This window comes from Aulonocara sp. 'chitande type north' Nkhata Bay, linkage group LG19, assembly GCF_057382095.1.
Source record: "Aulonocara sp. 'chitande type north' Nkhata Bay isolate Kocher_YH1m ecotype deep benthic linkage group LG19, A_spYH_male_GT1.1, whole genome shotgun sequence".
NCBI classification, from domain to species: Eukaryota; Metazoa; Chordata; class Actinopteri; order Cichliformes; family Cichlidae; genus Aulonocara; species Aulonocara sp. 'chitande type north' Nkhata Bay.
The window spans coordinates 22,806,542-22,826,783 of record NC_141362.1 but is presented as its reverse complement, the minus strand read 5'-3'; the positions used below and the strand labels follow the sequence as shown (position 1 = coordinate 22,826,783).

Sequence of the window (20,242 nt, the reverse complement as noted above, 5' to 3'; positions counted from 1 at the left end):
AGGACAACGTTGAGAAACAGAAATACTGGAGTCACTCCCTTTAATCAGGTGAGACAAAACTAGAGCTCTTTGGTCATACTGAAACTGTTTATGCTTGGAGAAAGACATGAGACGTGTACAACCCAAAGAACAACATCCCCACAGTGAAACATGGTGGTGGGAGTATTATGCTGTGGGGATGCTGCAGTGCATCTGGAACTGTGAGGTGGAAGGTGGAAAGTGGAAGAAGGATATGTGAAGATTTTGAATGAAAAACCTCAAACGGTCAGCACCAAAACTGGGTCTGAGTTATCACTTTGTCTTCCAACACGACAATGATCCCAAACACACATCACTCCTGGTGAAGAACTACCTCCAGAAGACCAAAGTGAACATTACTGAATTATGATTATGTTTCTGTGTGCAAGGTAAAATAAAGTAAGCATACAAAATAAAACCAGGATGTTTGGAAAAGCTGTGTTAAAAAATTCCTTGCTCTGTTTAAAAGCGCTTGGAAAATACTTTAAATAAAGGGAGAGAAGCTAATAATATTGTCCTTATCTGTATATAAATTAACCTGATTTGAACTGAATGACCTCAAACTAATTTCTTAAACATGGCAACAAGTTCACTGCACTCATATGATCTGCGTAGTCACCAGATCTCGCCACATCCAATAGAAATCCTGTTGGATGTGGAGGAATGGGAGATTCCCTTCATGAATGTGCAGCCGACAAATCTACAGTAGCTGCGTTTACGCTATCACGTCAATGTGGACCAAAATCTCAGAGGAACACTCGCAGCACCTTGCTGAATTTATACCACAAAGAATTAAGGCAGTTGAGAAGACAAAAGTGGATCCAACCCTGTTGTAGCAAGGTGTACCTAATAAAGTGTCCAGTAATTGTGTAACATATAAAATGCTAATGAGGTTCTAGATTTTGTTACAGTTAGATAGAGCCATGCTAGTACTTTTCTCACATCTAAAGATAAGCAGACTTAAGTGTCATGTTTAATGTATAATTTCATACTAAGGATCATATTCCAAAGAACTAAACAACACTGTTATTTCCCCCTGTGTGTTGTTTTGCAGATGTATCTGCCTGCTATTTTGAAGACCTGCACAGTTAAATTTGGGAGCTTTTAATCCGAACCAAAATTGAGAATGACAGTCGCTGATGAATACATATTTTGAAGGGTTGTCAGGTTTAAAAGCTTCTTTTCATTGCACAGCTGATGAGAGGCGCTACTTCATCGCCACACAAATCAAAACATAAAATCATTTCTGGAACCAAAAATAGATGTTTTGTTTTTTTTGTAAATGCCCTTTCAGACATAACAATAGAGACAAAAAGATATAAAAAGAAGGGGTCAACAGTCACATCCATTATCCTAAAAGTCAGCAAACACGAATACAGAGTTTCAGCAACCTGAAAATGCCATCTGCAAGAGCATGAGGATGCACTTTGTGTTCAAAACCCTCAAAGGAGATCATAACAATAAGTTCTTGGAATTTCAAAGAAAGAATGCCAAACATATTTTTTTTATTAAAGCCCAATAAGCTATTAAAACTTAAAAGTAAAATTATAAAAAGTAGAAATAATCGTGGTACAACTTCCTCTAAGCTATATTATATTCAGTATTATTTAATCAAGGGCCTTTTCTCACTGCAAATTTTAGTTTACATCAGAAAATACTGAGCAATTAAAACCAGTTTTAGAGCTCTAAACAAAAGCCCCAGCTGGTTTCTCTGTGACGGAGCTCCATATTCTCCGTGACTACACTGTCTGAAATAATCAACATCATAAAAAAAAGATAGATATAGATATGGATTGCAACTTCCTGTGGCCCCTAGAGATACATAATTCTAAATATATTTTAGCCACAAATTTTATTTTTTATCAATATTAATCTACTTGTGTGAAGTAATTTCATGCTACGCAGCCTATAGTGTGCAAGCTAATCCAATCGCCTTATCTCTCAGTAGGAGGAAAACATCCGGGTCGACAGTTGGCTCTCCCTGTTGTGATGAATTGTAAATTTATGCAAATGTAAACTCCATCTTAAACACATAAGTTTGGGCACAATGCAGAAAAAGCCCCCTGGCAGTGGGCAGAGTCTGGATATAAAAGCGAATCGGGGTAAAACAGGAAATCATGCGAATGTATTTACGTTGTGTCAATTTTCTTGGTATTCACGAAGCTACTTTCTCCCCTGTGATGCAGTGCACTATCAATTACTCACTGACACTTGCCAGCAACAAAAGGATATACAGACAGCTTAGATTTATGGTCGTGACTGGAATATGAAGCGGGATTTTGTTATGAAACGTGCTATGGGAACTGTCGAAAGCTCAAATACAAAAGTTGAGAGATTTCCTGCGATCATGTTAACGCCATAGACAAGAACAACCATGGACCACTGTTTTTATACTCAAAACACAGTTAGATGTTGTCTTGGTGGAGACCATAAAGCGTTGGAGTTTCAGTGCAACAAAGAAGACGCTACGTGAAAGTATCTCAGTGGTGGAATTGATTATGTTAATAGTACTATTTTTCAGCTGAAATGTAAATGAGTCTTCAGGGTTTAGGACACCAGCAGAATATAATGCATTTTCTATAATGATTTCCCAAAGCCTAGAATCTGAGATTTATACCATCGTCCCTGTTTCATTGCCAACAGACTGATGAGGATGACTGCGCTTAACGGCAGCAGCGGCTGAATCTGTGTAGTATATCAGCATTTCCATGGTAGCAAATAATCAGGGACGAGATGTCTGAGCAGGATGGCGCACTATCAGTCATGTGGTGACAGCAAAGTGGAAAGATGGAGGCAGTTACATGACGGTAGCAGACTATAGATCATGAGGATACTGATCCTTGCCATGCTGTTAATCAACAAATCTGCTGGGGTTCCCTCAATAATGACAGAGAGAGCAGGAACAAATGCATTGGGAAGAGTACTTACACAGTGTGGGTGAGCTCCTGTGGTCTCTCGGCCTGCTCGGGGAATACGGGATGTGGCGGCTCTCCGATGGGGACGCAGCCTAGCGATTTACTGATGGCATGGCTCAGCTTTTTAGCCGGAGACTTCTGTGAGTTAGGCAAGACAAACAACGCATTGGTTAGCTTTGCAATTTTGTTGACTGCTGTGACTGTGTTGGAGTGAAAACAGTTTTACGCTGTTAGAAGTCATTTACATAACTAGGTCAAGACGTTGTTTACTGTGGGAAAAGTGGGGATGAGAAGTACTTGTTGCATACTCAGTAAAAGCTTCTATTGAGCAGGTTCGGTGGATTCTTTAATCCAAATGGCTGAAAAACTGCAGTGAAGCTTGACAGCAATGCTTCATTCAGGAGAAATAAGGGAAGAAGCTTCAAAATATAACAAACACATTTAGGTTTGGCTACTCTGACCAATGGTTTAGGATGATTTCCAGCACTTGTATTTCACTCTTTAGGAAACTCTGAATTATATGGGAAAAGTATACAGTACTATCCCTAATGTTTCTGATGAGTGATACTTTAACTTCTTAACTGAAGTCACTCATATCTTATGATTTTTTAAATTATATTTTCTCATACTGGCAGGTTAGAGCATCTTTCAACATATTTTAGTGCGGTACAAGGTGGTCACCACAACAGATCATTTGCCTTCATCTCATCCTGTCCCTAGCATCCTCTTCGGCTCTCACTAATCCTCTGCATGTCCTCCTTCACTACATCCTTTGGTGTTCCTGTTTTCCACCTGGCTGGCACCTCTGTGTTCAACATCCCTTGTCCAATATATTCACTATCACTCTTCTCCAAATGTCCAAACCATCTCAGTGCCTCTCTAACTTTGCCTTCAAAGTGCTTATCCTGAGCTGTCCCTCTGATGTACTCATTTCTAATCCTGTCCCTCCTGATCACTCCCAATGAAAATCTTAGCACCTTAAGCTACCTTCTACTCTGCCTCATGTCTTTCTTTTGTTTGACCGAATGTCTCAACTTAGAAACTTTTCTTTTCACTTTTGTTGTTATCCTTCTGTCACAAATCACCCCGGACGCTCATCTCCACTCACCTCTCTTGTGCACTGTCCATTGCTTTGGATGGTTAACCACAGGTATTTATATTCATGCACCTTCACTGCTTCTTTCAACTTCACCTCCCCCTCTAAGCATGACTCCATCTCTGCAGGCTCTCTTCCACCTGCTTCCTACTCTTACTACAGATCACAATGTCAATTGCAAGCATCATAGTCCTTGGAGATTCCTGCCTGACCTCATCTGTCAGCCTGTCCATCACCACTGCAAACAAGAAGGGTCTTAGAGCTGATCCATGATGTAATCCCACCCCCACCTTGTCACTCCTCATGCACACCTCGCTATTGTTGCTGCCCTCATGTTCTGCACCACCATCAAATACTTCTCTGTCACTTCTGACTTCCTTGTGCAGTACTACAGCTCCTCTCTTGGCATCCTATCATGTGATTTTACTAGAGCCATAAAGACACATTGCAACACATTCTGACCTTCTCTGTACTTCTCCATCAGCGCTGTCAAACACTACATCTGTAGCGCTCTTTCCTGGCATGAAGCTGTACTGCTGCTCACTAATTTTCAGCTCTCTTCTTAAACTACCTTCACCAACTCTTTCACTGGTAGCTCTGATCACTTGACTGTCATGTTGACACCTGAATGCAGGCCCAGAATGAGCCAAATGCCTCCGGCAAGTCAGATATCAGAAAGCGGCCTCATGAGGCTAATACATCCTTGCAGGACAGCTTTGAGTGCGCACGGTGGACCTTTAGAGACACAGCTACATCAAGGGAGTTGTATAAACCTCTAGGAATACACAGATGCTGTCACTGAATTTGTAAACAAATGCACAGACGATGTGACTGTCATCAGAACTGTCAAGACACTTGGTGACAAGCCACAGCTGACAACTGAGTCTATTCACCACCGAGGATCAGAGTTATCATCTGGAAACAGCTCAGCCTATAGCATACGAAGAAGCAACTGAAAACAAGCATTATGTGAAAAACTGTCAAATCATTTTACAAACAACAAGGACACGCAGCGCTTGTGGCTGCGTTCCAGACAGCAGAAGGCTATAAACCCACTGTGCAATCAGGTCTTAATGACCCCACTCTACCAGATAACACTCAGCACTCTGAACACAGACAAAACTAAGGACATGATCATGGATGTCAGGAGGACAACCTCCAGTTGTGTCCCACCACTGACCATCAGTGGATCTATAGTAGAGCAGGCAAAGTGCACCAAGTATTAGGAAGTGTATCTGAAGGAAGGTTTGAACTCCAGTGACAACACCACAGCCCTCATTAAGGAGGTAAAACATTGTCTCCATCTCCTCTGTAACATGAAGACATTGAACCTGAAGCGGGACCTCGCCACTCCACCCCTGACAGTCTATTACAGAGGCACCACCGAGAGCATAATCATGTCCTGCATCACTTGCTGGTTTGGAAACAGCAGGTCTGAGGAAAGACACAAACTGAACAGGATTGTGAAAACAGCAGGTGACAGCATCATAAATGATCCCTGCCATCTATCTCGCAGCCTGTTTTCTCACCTGCAGTCAGGAAGAAGGTAAAGAAGCATTTTATTCTGCTATAATGATTTTATTCTAAATGCTTCTTAACCATGTTTTATATGATCCAGATATTTTTAAGTACCAATGTTTATTTTATTTATTATTGTTTATTATGGTCCTCATATGTTGAGCTAAATGTTTATTTTCCCTAGGGCAAGCAGAAATGGTATTTAGTTTTTATGCACATAAAAATGATACAGTTCAAGTTCTTTCCCATATCTTCATAGTGTGACTGATTAAACACATCCGTCTGTAGCTACTACAGCTCTGCACATCAACCTTGTTCTTGAAAATCGGGGCGACGTGCAGAGCTGTAGTAAACAGCACTCCTCTTTCTTGCTACGAACCTTAATGTTAGCACAACGTAGTGAGATGTGGTGTAGGAATAAAAATGCATGTCCTTGCCTGTATAATCTCACACTTGAGATTTAACTAACAAATAAAAGTAGGAAAAATAAATGTACTGCACTTGGAGGCAGATAGAGAGCAATTGAAAAATGGATAAGCATCCATTTTTTTCTGTCACATAGCCAGTAATACTGCCAGGTAATCAGGACCGAGGTTAACAGAAAAAGCATCCAAATGGCAACAGCAAATAATTTCACTGGTGTGCGTACATCATACCAATTTATCAGGGAAGCAGGACAACATCCCAAACAGATGCATGCACCTACCCCATGTTATAATTTTCTTTCTTTTTTTATATCAGAGAAAAAGCGTTTTGTTTTTCTCCGGCATGTCATTCCAGTCCTCAGGCTACAAGAGCAGTCATTCTTCTCTGTGTAAAATCCAAGTGGTATGTGAAATGGGTTCAGACTTCCCATGTTTCAATTTATAACATAACTAGAAAAATTTGCATTTCCTGCGAAAATGCAGTGTGGATGCTTTAAGCTGAAGCTGTCTGCAAAAACTAGCTGAAAAAGCTGAAAAGTTGCAGAAATTGTAAAAACTTTGCAGAAGCAAAAGAAGTTTGCTAAAATGTAATAACTTAGCAGAACTGCAATATCTTAGAGGAAACATAATACTTGGCAGAAATACAATAGCATAGCAGAACTTAGCAGAAATATTGTGATTTACCAGAGACACTGTGATGAACTATGAATATTGTAATTTTAAATTAATACTATGTTTTAGCACAAATACTATAATTTGACAGAAATACTATCATTTGGCAGAAATACTATGTTTCAGCACAAATACTCTGGTTTAGCACAAATATTATAACATAGCATAAATACAATTATATAGCAGAAATGCTATATTTAGAAAGAAAAATATAATATAGTAGAAATAGTATGATTTAGCAGAAATACTGTATTTAGCACAAGTACCAAAAAGTAGCAGAAATACTATGATTTAGCAGAAATACTATGATTGAGCAGAAGTACTAAGATGTAGTAAAAGTACTTTGATTTAACAGAAATACAATTATAGAGGAGTAATACTTTAAAATGGGAGAAATATTGATACACACACACATACACAGAGCCTAAAGGGAAGAGTATTTGTGCCATGGAGTGTTAAGAATGTGAGGTCCATATTAGAAAAGCTGGTAAAATCATAACAGTTTGCAGAATTGTAATAAATGATGAATATGAATTACTGGTCTGTGACAGTGTATTAATTTGTAGGGAAAAAAACATGTTGACCAAGGTGGAATCGAACCCACGATCTTTGGCTTGCAGACCCGTGTCATTACCAACTGCGCCACTGGGAAAGAGAGGAGCCATCTTGAAAAACAGGGTGATGAGGAGTCAGAATTAGATCGCGGTGAGAGGCGAAAAACGCAGTTTTTTGGAGTTACAAAACGTTGTGTAACTCAAAAACTAGGTGGACTAGAGGCATATTTCTTGTGCTGGGTGAATCAGCGGACTTTGGTGTACTTTGACTGCGATTTTCATTGCTCTTTGTACAACCGTCGCTGAGATATGACGAGAGAGGAAACGGAAGACCTCAGACATGATTGGCTGGCTGGGAAGCCGTGCAGGCCCTGATATGTGATATGTGTCTGAGTCCTCACAGAGGATTGGCTGCCTGGCAGAAATATATAGAAATAGTATGATTAAGCATAAATACTACATTTAGCAGAAATACTATATTAAGCACAAATCCTATAAAAAGCAGAAATAGTATATTAAGCACAAATCCTATAAAAAGCAGAAATACTATATTAAGCACAAATCCTATTAAAAGCAGAAATAGTATATTAAGCACAAATCTTATAAAATAGCAGAAATAGTTTGATTTAGCACAATAGTAATAAGTTAAACAGAAAAATTGGAAAAGCAAAATGGACAGCTGAAAAAATGCTGAACATGCTGAGAGTCCCTCAAATATACTTGTTAAATGAAAAAAATCAGCAAAAAAAATATATAACAGCCACACAATCAGAAATATGTACACAGAAGGAAACACACATGCACAGAGAGACACACACACAAGATCCAATTCAGTCAACCAGTCTAAATATATTGAATTTGAATCTTAGAATGAGATCATCCCATTAAAAGCCTTTCTCTCTCTCTCTCTCTCACACACACACACACACACACACACACACACACACACACACACACACACACACACACACACAGGGAGAGAGAAGTAAGTTTCTAGGTCAGCCTGGGAGCTGCTGAATTTGAATCCACCAATCAGAGTGGCTGTTTACGTTTTCCCGCCAAAACAGGTGCATCTGTTTACACAGGCAGCACAGAGAGGCACAGGATTATTGCAGTCTATTTCTCATAGTGACGACTCCCCTCAAACAAATGACCATAATTTCCTAACCGTAGGGGCTAGAGCGGTCATTCTTACACCGTTTTGTTCAGAAGAGATGGGGGAATCTTCCAGTGTTAACAATTTATCATTAAAATATGAATTATTAAAGATATTTGACTTGTAATGCACCATAACTGAGTAGAGTGAAGCAAAAACTGCCTTGACTTGCCCTCAAACAACGCTTTGTAACTCGAAATCTATTTGGAGCATTGATATCATTCTTTCACCGTAAGAGACAGCAGGCTTTGGTGAACAGTCATGGAAATTTTCAGGTCTCTGTGGAAATCCAACAAAAAGTTATGACGAGAGAAAAAAGTGGTTCATTTCCAGAGTTTGAAATCTGAAGAAATCTGTGCGACGGACGAATTTCCTACCCTCAAACAAGTCCAACTCATTTCAGAACGGTAATAGGTGAGAAAGAAATTCTTGAATTGTGAGCGTCAGGAGTGTCTGAAGATATACCGGGACAAGCCTCATGTCTTAAAGTCGCTTCGTTAAGGAGATATGACGATTCAAATATGCCTCTCATTACAGAAATCCAGCGATGATTTTGAACAAGCTCTCCATTGACTTTCTATGCAGAGTTTTGAGAGTTTGTGTTGGTCTGAGGAGATTTGCCAAAATTCTATAAATCCCACAACAATGATAGTGACATTTCCTGAAAGCCAGCAAAAATACCTACGTTTTGATGTATAATTTGTGGAAGTTGAGTGAAAATTGAGCAAGTAGCAAACAGTTGTTCGGACATGAAGAGAAGACTGCAAAAGCTTCAGTGGCACACTGGAAGCCAAGAGCATAGCAACCATAACAACGCATGTATTTTGTGAAAAATCACAATTGTGCAACTCAAAACTTTAAGAGGCATAAAAGTAAAACGGTAAAAGATTTGAAAAAGCTGAATCACACATGAATAGCCCAATAATTTGTGAACATTTTAAAGTTTGAATGCTTGTTCTACGTGAAAATATGAGGAAGTAGTTAAGTTTCAGAAACAAGCAAATTTTAGCAGAATTGCAGAAGTTTCCCATTCATTTCAATGGGACAAATTAAGCTTAATATTTTAAAAAGTATAATAGTGAAAAATACCAAAAGACATAGCACACATTAGCAGAAATAGCAGAATAGTTTAAAATTTGAACGGTGAAAATCGGCTGAAAATTGCGGAAGTAGTTAAGTGCCAAAAAGTGTACGGAAGTCCCAAGAGGAACTCAATAGTGTGGATGCTTAAAGCATCCACACAATGATTGAGCTTTGGGGGCAGCAACACAGTAAATTCAGTCAATACAATTTTATTTGCCAAGATGAGTAAAACCCCATTAAATCCCTGCTGAATTTGTCTGAAAGGACGAGAAATGTGGGCACATGGTTGCTATGTCATAAAATCAGTCGAGATGAGACCGAAGAGATATTGACTTTTCAATTGTATGGAAATGGGAAAAGCATAATGTAAGACTGAGAAATAATCAGAGCCTTTTCCCCTTACCCAAGACGAGTGCTCCTTCATCTGGTGCTGGTTGCTATGGGGACCATTAGCATGGCCACGCCAGAAGCAGCTTTGACAGAGCTGGTAGCCATGGCACTGTTGGCACCGATACCGGAAACCCATCATGCTCTCACTCCGGCAATAAGAACATTCCACCGGATGGAAGACTGAGTGGATAAACACAAAAACAAAGACACTTTCCTGTCAGAGTGGTGATGTCACTAATCTCAGAGCTACTTCTGTATTTGGTTTGTTTTAAATAATAAAAAAATTCAGATACTTTACGTATGTCAATTTTATGTTACCTTATACTCCACTATATTTACTTGAGAAATTAGTCAATGCTTTACAGATAAAGGACAATTAAAAATGATCTTCTGAGTTGACTCCACCACTTCTGTAACAACCAATAGCTAGAAAGTTGACACTATGACACATCTTTAAGACAGCCCACGTCCCCCCACCCCGCCCCCTCATTAGCATATGAAATGTAGAGAGAAAATATTTTTATTCATTTGGAGAAATAAGCGACGGGAAAGTACATTTATAATTTATTTACACAATTTGTTGTCATCGTCTTGATTTTGGTCTTGGAGCCAAGCCAAGACTGGTTTCATGATTTCTTCTGGCTTTTCGTATAACAGGATTTCCTTGTTGGTTTTTTATGATATTTCACTCACTTTATAAAATGTTACCATGAGAGAAAATGTCTAAAAATAGTGAATTATTATTCCTTTCTCAAGCATCTCTTCTCAGTATTAAATTTGGTTTGGGAAAACTTACCATTTTCAACATTAGCAAGTCGGTGCATGAGCGGCAGCCACACAAGACACTGCGGGGGAGGATCTGCCATCAACACATCCAAAAATGTGTTCAGCATGATCTTCTTCTAGATACAAACACACACATGCATGCGTTGAACAAGTGTAAAGCACTGAAGACTTTGAAAAAAGTAAAGGAGAAAGCTGATTCAATATTCTCTTCCTACCTGCTGAGGGAAGCACGTCCGCACTGAGTGCTCCGTGTAGCCGAATGATGGGCCCTCGAACACGGCTGTGGGGAGTTTCAGCACCTCCCGAAGGAACTGATCAAACTTTGCAAACACCATGACGCCACTGGAGTCGGAGATCTGCGAGAAAATATCTGAGAAAGCAAATGTCACATTTTACTTTTGAGCAAAAACAGGATGCAAACCGGCACTTGACATTTATGTGAATGGAAACTATTGATCCTAGGTACACAGACTCAGCATTAACTTAATGCATTTAAAATAAATGAATACTGTATATATGTTGCAGCAGTGCCCCTGTGTGTTTAACTCGAGTAACTACATGCAGACCCTGGCATATGTAATTAACCAAAACATCAGCTTTTAAAAAAAGCAGTCAAAATTGTACTTACAGCGTAGTTTGTCAACAATCTTCCCTCCACACATTGTTGCCAGCATGGCTTTCATTGAGAAAACTGTCAACTTCCCATGGCTTTCACTGCAAGTGGAAAGCATTCCAAGAAGCAGAAAGTTGAATTCAAAATGAATAAAATATACATTTGTTTATTAATTCTGCTCCTATAGTACTAGGAATTTATGGTTTTTATGCTTTTCATGCTTCTTTTTTTAATTTAACCTGAAGTTTTGTCATTTAAGAGGAAAAACTAACATTCAGGAGTACGAACAAAAATAAAATTGAAAAATATGACTGCAGTGTTGATTTTGCATCCTTTAGCATACAAAATGTGAAGAATCTTTAACTAAACCTTAAACTACGGTTGACCGTGGACGTACAAATGATTATTCACCTGCTTTATTAGGTTTCTACAGGGAGTGCAGAATTATTAGGCAAATGAGTATTTTGTCCACATCATCCTCTTCATGCATGTTGTCTTACTCCAAGCTGTATAGGCTCGAAAGCCTACTACCAATTAAGCATATTAGGTGATGTGCATCTCTGTAATGAGAAGGGGTGTGGTCTAATGACATCAACACCCTATATCAGGTGTGCATAATTATTAGGCAACGTCCTTTCCTTTGGCAAAATGGGTCAAAAGAAGGACTTGACAGGCTCAGAAAAGTCAAAAATAGTGAGATATCTTGCAGAGGGATGCAGCAGTCTCAAAATTGCAAAGCTTCTGAAGCGTGATCATCGAACAATCAAGCGTTTCATTCAAAATAGTCAACAGGGTCGCAAGAAGCGTGTGGAAAAACCAAGGCGCAAAATAACTGCCCATGAACTGAGAAAAGTCAAGCGTGCAGCTGCCAAGATGCCACTTGCCACCAGTTTGGCCATATTTCAGAGCTGCAACATCACTGGAGTGCCCAAAAGCACAAGGTGTGCAATACTCAGAGACATGGCCAAGGTAAGAAAGGCTGAAAGACGACCACCACTGAACAAGACACACAAGCTGAAACGTCAAGACTGGGCCAAGAAATATCTCAAGACTGGTTTTTCTAAGGTTTTATGGACTGATGAAATGAGAGTGAGTCTTGATGGGCCAGATGGATGGGCCCGTGGCTGGATTGGTAAAGGGCAGAGAGCTCCAGTCCGACTCAGACGCCAGCAAGATGGAGGTGGAGTACTGGTTTGGGCTGGTATCATCAAAGATGAGCTTGTGGGGCCTTTTCGGGTTGAGGATGGAGTCAAGCTCAACTCCCAGTCCTACTGCCAGTTTCTGGAAGACACCTTCTTCAAGCAGTGGTACAGGAAGAAGTCTGCATCCTTCAAGAAAAACGTGATTTTCATGCAGGACAATGCTCCATCACACGCGTCCAAGTACTCCACAGCGTGGCTGGCAAGAAAGGGTATAAAAGAAGAAAAACTAATGACATGGCCTCCTTGTTCACCTGATCTGAACCCCATTGAGAACCTGTGGTCCATCATCAAATGTGAGATTTACAAGGAGGGAAAACAGTACACCTCTCTGAACAGTGTCTGGGAGGCTGTGGTTGCTGCTGCACGCAATGTTGATGGTGAACAGATCAAAACACTGACAGAATCCATGGATGGCAGGCTTTTGAGTGTCCTTGCAAAGAAAGGTGGCTATATTGGTCGCTGATTTGTTTTTGTTTTGTTTTTGAATGTCAGAAATGTATATTTGTGAATGTGGAGATGTTATATTGGTTTCACTGGTAAAAATAAATAATTGAAATGGGTATATATTTGTTTTTTGTTAAGTTGCCTAATAATTATGCACAGTAATAGTCACCTGCACACACAGATATCCCCCTAAAATAGCTAAAACTAAAAACTACTTCCAAAAACATTCAGCTTTGATATTAATGAGTTTTTTGGGTTCATGCAGCGTTCTGACGTATGGATTTCTAGTGTGGTTCCCCAGCTGCACCAAGGCCGATCAGCAAGCACTCCAGCGGGTGGTGAAAGAAGCTGGCAGAATTATTGGAACAAGTCTGCCAGAGATCAGTAATATCTTCCCCACTCGCTGTCTGAGGAGGGTGCACAGTATCCTGCGGGACCAACATCACCCTGCGCGCCACCTTTTCCATCTGCTGCCCTCAGGGAGAAGGTACAGGTCTATACAGGCCAGAACATCCAGACTGGCCAACAGCCTGTATCCACAGGCTGTGAGGCTCCTGAACTCTCTGCCCCCCTCTCACGGACAATAACCATATCCAACTTCTTAATAGCAATGAACTGGTCTGCATTGGTGCATCATATCTTTATTCTCTTCCCCCTCCTGCCCCCCCCCCTCTTTCTTAAATAGATAACTATCATGTCTGATATCATATCTCACAGTACAATAATATTGAATGGGTTGCATTGTTGTATTTTGTCATGTTTCTCAGGTCTTTGTCTGAATTTCTACGAACATTATTGCTAAGGATTGTCTTATTGCATTGGAGTCACACTGGGTTAAATATGTACACTTGGGTTTTAAGGGGTATTTATTATTTTCTTCTTTTTTTTGGGTTGTATGGAAGCCCCAAATGCAATTTCATTGTTCTTGACAATGACAATAAATAAATAAATAAATACTAAAAAATACTAATACATTGAGAACATGGTTGTTGTTCAATAATAAAATTATTCCTCAAAAATACAACTTGCCTAATAATTCTGCACTCCCTGTATTCTTCTTATAAATCGTTTTAACTTGCCTAGCGAGACCAGCTTGTTTCGTCTGAGATTCATTTAGCTCTTGCTTCCGAGCAGAAGTAACAGAGTGGATGAAAGCTCTCCTGCCTAATTCAGTTTGGACCTGAGGGACAGATAGCAAAACTGCTTCCTGTGACTGCAGCAAGTCGTTTCCAAAAGTTTCACAGAGATACGGGAGCATGAATAATAACAGAGTGGGACCAGAATGGCTTTACAGATAAAAGTAAACCAATTGAATGGATCCCTGAATGGAGAGGGCAAGCAGCCAATCAATTTGAGTACACGAGGTACAATAATGAGAGAGTGCTTTATGGTCAATAATAAACCTCCCTGATTCAGGAAGTGGATATTAAGAGGAGGGACGTACCGTAAAACATCTCCAGGGTTACCAGACTTTGTCGACCGGTACAGGGTAGCTTATATGTTAACATTTTTGATTGATGAGCGGTTTAATATTTCAGTTAGTTAAATGTACATAGACAGGGTCCTTTAATAAAAGTAAATATGCTTGTATAATCTTAATTATTAGCTAGCTTAGAGTCTATTTGTTAGCCTGATCCATACCCACCTAAAATCCTGATTTTGAACCTACTAGAAGTTAATAACATTTTACATTCTTCATCGATTGCTGGGTCATTGATACTCTGTCCTCTGCACCAATCTGTATTTCTGGGATTTCTGAAAACAAGATCCATGGACCATCTAAGTGCCAGTAATGGTTTTACTGTATTTTGATTATGTTTGGAAATAACTCAGCCATGTATAAGTGTCTATTTAACATCCTGAAAGTTAAGCAGCTACAGGAAATGTTCTCCCCTGGTCTTTTTAATCACATATAACACAACACAAACCAGAAGGAGAACACTTGGAAGTGCCCAAGCAAATCTTTGGGAGGTGGCAGTCTTTCTGTTAGTGTGACAAATCACAGAGTCAGAAATGTGGATTTGTGAAGATTTATGGGTTGAAATTTTAAAACTGCACTTGATTTAAAAAAGGTTCAAAAAGAGCATTATGCAAAAGTCCAGAGCCACCTCAGATTTCTATATATTTTGCTAGGAAGATGAGAAAAGGCTCCCGAAATTACTGATTTATTAGTGAGCTTGAAAGTCAGTATTTAATTTAACCACCTACATTCGTCAACACAACCTGAACTCTCTTACTTGCCATTTCTTTAAGTAGTCGTCAGGAATAGTTCTCTTCCCACTTCCCGAAGGACATTCAAAGTTAAGTTCTTCTTTGGATGTTGGCTCCCTTTTGTTTAATTCTGTTGAGGTTTGGGCTCTGGGGAGGCCACTCCAAATGACTGATAGTTTTCTACTGTTTTTCTATCCAGGTATGCTTTTACTGCAGTGGCAAGGTTGGGATCATTGTCATGCTGAAAAATGAAGTTGTTGCTAATCAGATTATATTAGATGGTATTGCATGGCGAATCAAAATCTGATGGCACTTTTCTACGTTCATAATTCCATCAATTTTGATAAGATCCCCCAAAACCACTGACTGAAATGCAAAGTCAAACCATGACAGAGTCTGTACTGTGTTTTACAGATAGCTGCAGATACTTTTGTACCTGATCTCCTCCATATATACTAATCATATGAATCCAAGACCTGTTGCCACTGATTTTCATTCCGGTTCTTGTGTAATTTGGCACACCTCAGTCTTTTATCCTAGTTTCCCTTCCTTGACAGCCAACCTACCATTTCTTTTGAGGCTTTAGCAAACAGTGGATTATCTGCAGGCTCCAGTGTATCTCTCGGATCCTGTGTAAGGTTTTTGATGGATTTTTTTACTAGTTTTTTCTTCTATTAAGGGGATGACTTTCGACACCATTGATCTGCTGTAGATCATTTTTAGAACTGTCACTTCTTCTCTTGAACTTCAATTGCTGAGATATTTGGGGTGGCGGGAAAAAAAATCGAACCAGCACAGTATTGTGATTTTTTGCATGGTGATACTGTATTAACCCAGGGACATGAAATATCAATATTTTTTGTTAAAAGAATGAAAATAAATAGAAAATAATAAATGAAAATACCCTGGGAATACGACTCAACTGCATGACCATCCTGAGATAATGTTAGCTGAACAAGTTTACACTAAATCCAACACTGGAAAAACACTTAGCTTGATAAAGTACATAATTGCCAGCTTGACCCATTCAATAGCAGACTGACAACAGAATGATAGCAGGTGACAAAGTTTATGTCACGGTCCTGGGTCAGTGACGCAGTGTTTTGTATTTTCAGTTATTATATAGTCTTTGATTTCATAATTTATCATTTCTGGTTTCTTGGTTTCTGTTCCTGTGCTCCTCCTGTGCTCCGTGTTTCCTGTGTCTCCTCAGTCAGTGCCAAGTCTGTATCTTTGTGATATCTGTGTGATTTGTGTATCTTATTTCAAATAAGAAAAAGCTTTTTTTTAAGCAATGCATTTTATAAGCGATTAAGAATTGATTATTACCTAAAAACTGATTTGAAGCAACAATGTCAAATAGTTGATGGCTTCAGCTCCTCTTTTGTGACAATGTGAGGTTTCCACATGTTTTATATTAGTGGACTTGATCCAGTAATCTGTAGCCACTTTTTGTCTTTTTAACCTATTTATAAAAACTATTTACAGTTTATTGCAAAACTCATGTTGGATTCATCTTTGCTTGTTGTTCTGTTGAATTTTTTTTTTACTGCATACAGTAAATTTTCTTGCAGTCCTGCAGTTACACTTATCTTGAATTTGCTATTAGCCAGCAGATTCAAACCATGAACCATCTCGCTGTGAAGCAACAGTGCTAACCACTGCTCCAATGTGCCACCCTCCTTTGGTAAATATTATCTTTAAAAGATCCTAAATAAGAGCTGTGCCTTTACTCTTTTGTTGTTTGTTGTTTCTATCCAAACAACACCACCTACAGACTAGACTACAGTATAGTACTTCTCTGTGTTGTGCACCTATTCCATACCTATCATATGTGGCCACCATGAAGTTGAGCAGGAGCCCAATGGACTGTTCCACATTGATCTGGTGGGTGGTGGGCAGCCGCTTGTTGAGCTGGTAGTAAATGGAAGACAGAATAGTCTCCAGTCGTGACACATTGATTTCAGCATTGTGGTCCAATGTGTTGAGCCCGTTGTCACGAAAGGCTTCGATCATGTTCCAGACATCCACCAGATGAACTGTGAGGGGGGATTGGCAAACAGACAGAATACAATCAATCAAGTCTGCATTCATGTTCAAACAAATGTTTCTGCTGGTGTTATAACGGCTGAAAAGAGGTGACATTTTTTTCTTACGGTTACATCTCTTCTGCACAAACCGAAGTTTGCAGGCAGTCCTATAAGTTGACAGTCTGATGACATCAAAGTTTTGAGCTCCTGAAAAATAAGAGAAACGCAGTCTCAAAAAATCATCTATACCTGACAAATGTAATCTGATATCAAAGTAAAAATATCACTTAAAGCTTTTTGAATGTTTATTTAATCAGTGATACGCTCTGTGTGGGAGGAATTACACGCGAGGGACCATGCATGTTTGTGCATTACATGAGATAGTGAAAAGACATCTCTCGCAGTCGACTCCACTCACTCATTTCCATGAAGAGCTGTCTCTTCTCCACCATGGCCTTGCCTCGTTTACTGCCTTCCTCGATCATTCTGTGGCACATCAAACACCAGTGCATGCAGCACTTACTCTTACTGTGCTTACTGCACAGCAGCATAGTAATAAATGCAACACACAACTCATTTCAGTGTCAGAAGTCATAGAGATAGGACTAAGAAGGATTTGAATGAACTACACTTCTTGCATAAAACTAAAGAAAATGCAGATATATACAGAACAGATGATTTTTGTGGATAAAACAGAATAGAAAAGGATCTGGTGTTCAAGTCTAAATTACATTTACCAGTGGAGGGCACACAGTAAGTGATCCATTATGTGGCTATAATGAATTATTGAAACACTCAGATGAACCCTTGAATACGGCTGTACCAGCAGGAAGTTTGCAATTTACCCTCTGCACAAAGGACAGCGTTAGTCATCAATATAACCTTGGTCAACTATGTAGATGATTTTGCTTTGAAATTTCACTTGTTTATTACTAGTCCATTCCCTATTACCGAGAAGGGACAGAGAACTGAAAAGAAATTATATATACATTATACTGAGAGTGTGCTTGGTAAAAGAATAGCCGTGTCAGAACTGTGACTTTTATTAAAAAGAAGAGTTTAACACTGTCCGGATGATGTTACTTCCTTCATTAGGTATATAAGGAAAAATAAAAAAATATATCCTTTCACATTTGTAGGTTTAATATGAAGCTACAATCAGGTGCCAAATAGCTTAGCTTAGTATAAAGATTTGAAAATGTGGAAATTGTTTGCTCTCCAGCTTCTAAAACTCACATAATGACCAGAATAGGTTGTAGTTTAGGGTGGGTTACATAAGGGATATTTATATATAGTATTCCAGTATTTCTGCATAGACAGTTTTACCAGTTTCTGGCTATACTAGCTTACCAATGTGAGAATGTTTTAGATCAATTACGCGATCTAACTCTTGGGGGAAGTGGAAATAACTAGAGATGCGCCAACTGACCAACAAGAGACCAGAATCAGCTGATTTCCAGTGTTCTTTGCCCAGACAGGTGACCAGCCAGTCAGCCTCATGTACATATATGGCTTATTATGGGCCAGACCACAATGGCATAGGCAAACAGTCATATACTAGCATCTTATTGGGTGAAGACACAAACCTTGGCAAAATAAATCGCCACAAAATGGAACAACAAATTTAATAAGACACTTAAATCCCCCTCACCAAGCTGAACATGGATATTTTAAAAAGGTAGCAAAGGCAAAATGGCTAAAGCTATCAGTATCAGCCTCGGTATGAGCAATGAAAGAGTAAGTGTAACTTACTGCAGTTTGGAAAAATTATTCAATCTTATCAATTCTTTACTAGTGAAAATAAATTTTGCATTAAAGAAAAGTATGCTGTCTATTGCAGTTCTTAGAAAGAAAATCTCAAGAAGCCAAGGAAATTGCAATCTCTACAAATCTTTTAAAATATGATGACAAAATCTATTTAGCTCTAAACTCACGAGCATGTAAATATTTCTCAGTGCCCCCAAATAATTATCTGATACCAAAGAAGAGATGCCTATTGAACAGCTTTAACTGTTGCTGCCTGATTGAACTTCACTGTTGACTCTGTTGTGCATTTTCAAACAGGATTCACTGCTGGTGTATGTTTTCTTCTCAGCTCAGCAGGGAAAGAAAAGCCCCCTTTGAAACAACACAGGTTTCATTACTTCATTCACTTCTTTCTCTGTACTATTTTTCAAAAGCATCTCCATGGCTTTTATTATTGTGATTCCAGTCACTTCTTTACAGTGTCACTTCTCTCAAACACAGGACAATTTAATTTACCGTTACCACCAATTCTTTTGGACTTGTTTTCTTATCTGACAAAAATAATTTACCGTGAAGACAATTTGCACATGGACACCGTATCCTTTCCTGCTTACCAAGCGCTTATATGACATGCTTTACATGTGACATATTATGTCACACTGATTTTAAAAGTACTTACCTGCCGCACACTGTATGTCAACAAAGTGAAGCCTTAAACGTTGACCCTGTGAAAAAAAAACAAATTGAAAAAGGTCAGCGAGGGTGTCTTGATATTGACTCGACACCACCATTACTACGAGAGATGAGCTATTTCACGCTGACAAAATGTAGTAGACTTTTAAATAAGTAATTAACACCTCCCTTGTTTACCTCCTTCAAGGACTTATTAACTCTCACTTTGTGCTTTTCTTAACCTCCCCTCCATCGCCTCCTGTAGAGATACTGGTGAGCCAGCAAGGGAGCACTCCAGTGCCTGTGGTCTGTGCAAATGATAATTCTCTATGACATCCCGCTCAGCAGTGACTGCATCCTGTGGGCTAATGACACCGACTGAGCTGCAAAGGAACCACTTAATGATGACGGACACAGAGCACATTAGGGATAGCCAATAAGCCATTAGCACTGGGTGTCCCTGGGACCAAGGACTCAAGAGTATCCCAAACATGTTTAGATTACTTGCTTATTCTCATGGTGAATTGAGGGCATTCAGCTGATCAGCAAACCATAGAAGCCAAGGTTCGAAGTGTGTAGACAAGAAGCCCCCCCCCCCTTTTTTATTTTGCTTTCACTTCTATCCAACCTTGTTTTAGACAGACTGATCTCTAATGTTATGACAGAGCCTATTTCCAGTCACAAACTCGCACCTCTCCCTTGTCTTGAACA

The 20,242-nt window shown here is 39.3% G+C and overlaps 1 protein-coding gene across 5 annotated transcripts in view; it reads right to left on the bottom strand.

Annotated features, from left to right (window-relative positions):
- Positions 1-20,242, bottom strand: part of dtnbb (dystrobrevin, beta b) — a 43,743-nt gene that overhangs the window by 21,733 nt on the left and 1,768 nt on the right. For 4 of the 5 annotated variants that reach the window (XM_086273893.1, XM_086273895.1, XM_086273896.1 and 1 more), the window contains exons 2-10: positions 19,539-19,584; positions 17,532-17,599; positions 17,240-17,320; positions 16,909-17,122; positions 11,242-11,327; positions 10,829-10,983; positions 10,624-10,729; positions 9,841-10,007; positions 2,947-3,071 (exon numbers count right to left, since the gene is read on the bottom strand). In XM_086273893.1, the coding sequence (XP_086130019.1) occupies positions 2,947-3,071; positions 9,841-10,007; positions 10,624-10,729; positions 10,829-10,983; positions 11,242-11,327; positions 16,909-17,122; positions 17,240-17,320; positions 17,532-17,598 (1,001 nt within the window). In that variant the 5' untranslated portion in view covers position 17,599; positions 19,539-19,584. The remainder of the gene's footprint in view (positions 1-2,946; positions 3,072-9,840; positions 10,008-10,623; positions 10,730-10,828; positions 10,984-11,241; positions 11,328-16,908; positions 17,123-17,239; positions 17,321-17,531; positions 17,600-19,538; positions 19,585-20,242) is intronic. The other variant, XM_086273894.1, reaches the window with a different exon arrangement.